The sequence below is a fragment of the Vitis vinifera genome, chromosome 14, assembly GCF_030704535.1.
Source record: "Vitis vinifera cultivar Pinot Noir 40024 chromosome 14, ASM3070453v1".
Taxonomy (NCBI): domain Eukaryota; kingdom Viridiplantae; phylum Streptophyta; class Magnoliopsida; order Vitales; family Vitaceae; genus Vitis; species Vitis vinifera.
Window position 1 is genome coordinate 28,442,853 of NC_081818.1, and position 2,977 is coordinate 28,445,829.

At 35.7% G+C, this 2,977-nt stretch overlaps 1 protein-coding gene across 1 annotated transcript; it reads left to right on the plus strand.

Moving 5' to 3' along the window:
- The first annotated feature begins 1,809 nt into the window (after nucleotides 1–1,809).
- On the plus strand, nucleotides 1,810–2,977 carry LOC100257620 (metalloendoproteinase 1-like). The gene has a single exon (XM_019224750.2). It carries the CDS (start codon nucleotides 1,812–1,814, stop codon nucleotides 2,814–2,816), a length of 1,005 nt encoding a protein of 334 aa, XP_019080295.1. The 5' UTR covers nucleotides 1,810–1,811; the 3' UTR covers nucleotides 2,817–2,977.

The window sequence follows — 2,977 nt, forward strand, 5'->3', positions numbered from 1 at the left end:
TTTTTCATCTTCTTTGATCTTTTGGGTTAAAAGTTCCAATTTTAGAATACTGTGTGTTTACTTTTGAAAGGGGAATCTTTGATATTTATTTGTTATTTTGATATGTTGTTGTGATTGGGAAGAAAATGAGAATGTTTGAAAAGTTTTTGGTAACCTAACCGAGTCACAGTCGACTGTGGGTGGGGGAGAACGTTATGGAAAAACGAAGAAAAAAGGGAAGACATTATTTTGGAAGCCAAGAAAAAAGTCCATTTTAATCGTTTGGTTGGTTGAAAACTAGTTGGACTGGTCTGTTTGTCGGTTCCGACGATTTGATGAGGGTTTAAAGGCTGGCCGATTCAAAGGGGTGAATCGAATTGGACTGGTGACCGGTCTATGGTCAGATCGATTGGACCGGCCAGTCCGGTCCGGTTTTTAAAACGTTGCTTAAAAGTTTGGAGTCATAAGATCAAGTAAAAGTCTTACAAGTATGGCTGATCCAATGAGTGCAAATATTACTTCTTTACCTGAAAACAAGCTTGAAGTGAAGAAAAGGTGGTCGAAACTCATTTCAGAAGCTTACTTGGAAATCTCTTGTATCTCACAACAAGAAGAGTACCTGACATCACGTTTACAGCAAACCCACTTTCAAGATTCTTATATATCTCTTATACGTTGAATTTGGGCACGCTGTTGAGACAATAATTGGGGTGGCTGTCCTTGATAGTATGAAAAGCATCTCACACTATGCATTCTCCCTTGGATTAGGTGTAACTTTTTAGGCTTTAAAAAGCAAGATTCCGTGGCTCAATCCTTTTCGATCAGTAATAGAGTGTATTTCAGCTTCTTGGCAAACTTCTTAACCTATATAATTGATAGGATTTTTAAAAGATAATAAAAATAGAAATTCAAGCAACAAAGTTATAAAATACTGCAAGATAAGGCATATTGCCAAAAAAATAATAATTTCATTCTATTAGAAAATTTATTTCTGATGGTGAGATGCAAGTAAATTATTATAAATCATAATCAAATTGATTAAGTAGCCAATCTAGCTGACATTTTTACTAAAGCTTTATCATAAAAAAAGTTTATGTACTTTAGGAAGTCTCTTAGAGGACATCACATTAGTGAGGAGATTATTAAGTAATTGTGTCAAAGGTGATGCAAAAATTATTATTATATATATATTTTGCATTGTGTGTGGAAATTATCTACCCATGTGGATAGGTTTGTATGTAAGGGTTGTATCTTTGTCATAAGGGTGGAGTGAAGAAAAAACAAAGAAATATGAAAGGAGGTGCTTTTTATTTCAAAAAATAATTTTTGAAAATTATTTCAAAAAAACTATTCTATGATGTTTTATATAATAAAAATCTATGTGAGAACTTAAAATATTTTTAATATGTTTTTTATATTTTTAATTTTTTCTAAAAAATAAATTTTATTTTGTAGTATTTTATTTTTAATTATTTTTTATATTTATATAGTTAATTTTTAAAACAATCATGATAAACAACTTAAATATATTTTTAAAAAACAACATATTTATGCTCATTCGAAAATAATCATAAAATAAGAATTTTAATAAAGTAATTCAACTTTTACCTATTCTAAAGTAAAAAGGTAGTATTTGGGATGAGCAAAGATAGTATTTACATCATGAATAAAGGTAATATTTATGTAATCAAAGGTATAAATGTATTAAATTTGAATTTTTTAAATTAAGGTTCTTTTGTGATTTTTTTTTTTTAAAGGGTGTGTATGGAAAGCAACTTTTGCCACTATAATTTCGTGACCAGGTCTATAAATTGGCCTCCAAGAATGAGCAAATGCAAAATCCAACAGAGTGCTCTATCTTGTCTCTGGATTTAGTTATGGCACCTAAACTTTCATCCATGTTGTCATTAATCATACTCCTCTTTCTCTTCCTGTCACCCATCTCATCTCATGCAACATCGTCGCCCTCACCAAATGGTGAAAAACCATCACCATTTGGGTTTATCAAGGGTCTTCAGGGATGTCACAAGGGGGACGAGGTAAACGGCATCCAAAAGCTCAAGAAATACCTTGAACAGTTTGGTTACTTGAGCTATAGCCGTTCCAAAAACCAAACCCATGCCGACGATGATGATTTTGATGATCTTTTAGAGTCTGCCATCAAAACCTATCAGGCCAATTACCATCTCGAGGCCACTGGAGATTTGGATTCTGAAACAGTGTCAGAGATGGTGAAGCCTCGCTGTGGTGTAGCAGATATCATCAATGGCACAAACTGGATGCTGTCGGGAAAGAAAAGGCAGTACCATGGCCATGGCCATGGCCATGGCTCCCTCCGTACAGTAGCTCACTATTCCTTCTTCCCAGGATCCCCAAGATGGCCACCTTCCAAGACCTATCTCACCTATGCATTTCTCCCCGGCACCCCAAACTGGGCCATGAGCCCTGTGTCGCGAGCATACGGCCGATGGGATTCTGCAACACACTTCACATTTGGGTGGATTCAAGACTACACAAGCGCCGACATGACAATTAGTTTTCATAGGCTTGATCATGGAGATGGTTCCCCATTTGATGGCCCTGGTGGAACCATAGCTCATGCTTTTGCCCCAACCAATGGAAGATTTCATTATGATGGGGATGAAACATGGTCAATAGGTGCAGTTCCTAATGCAATGGACTTGGAGACTGTGGCCTTGCATGAAATAGGTCATCTTCTAGGACTTGGGCATAGTTCAGTTCAGAATGCAATCATGTTTCCCTCCATTAGCACTGGAGTGACTAAGGGTTTGCATGAGGATGACATTCAAGGAATTAGAGCTCTCTACAACCGTTGAAGACTTAAAAAATGGAACTGGAAAGTTCAGTTATGATGCCTATTGATATATTACTGCAGTGTGTTCTCCTTGTATGAAATAAGTGCCATGAATGCTGCTCTGCACTGGCCATAATGTATTTTCAGAATAATACTCTAATATCAGAGTTTATCTTTGTGGTA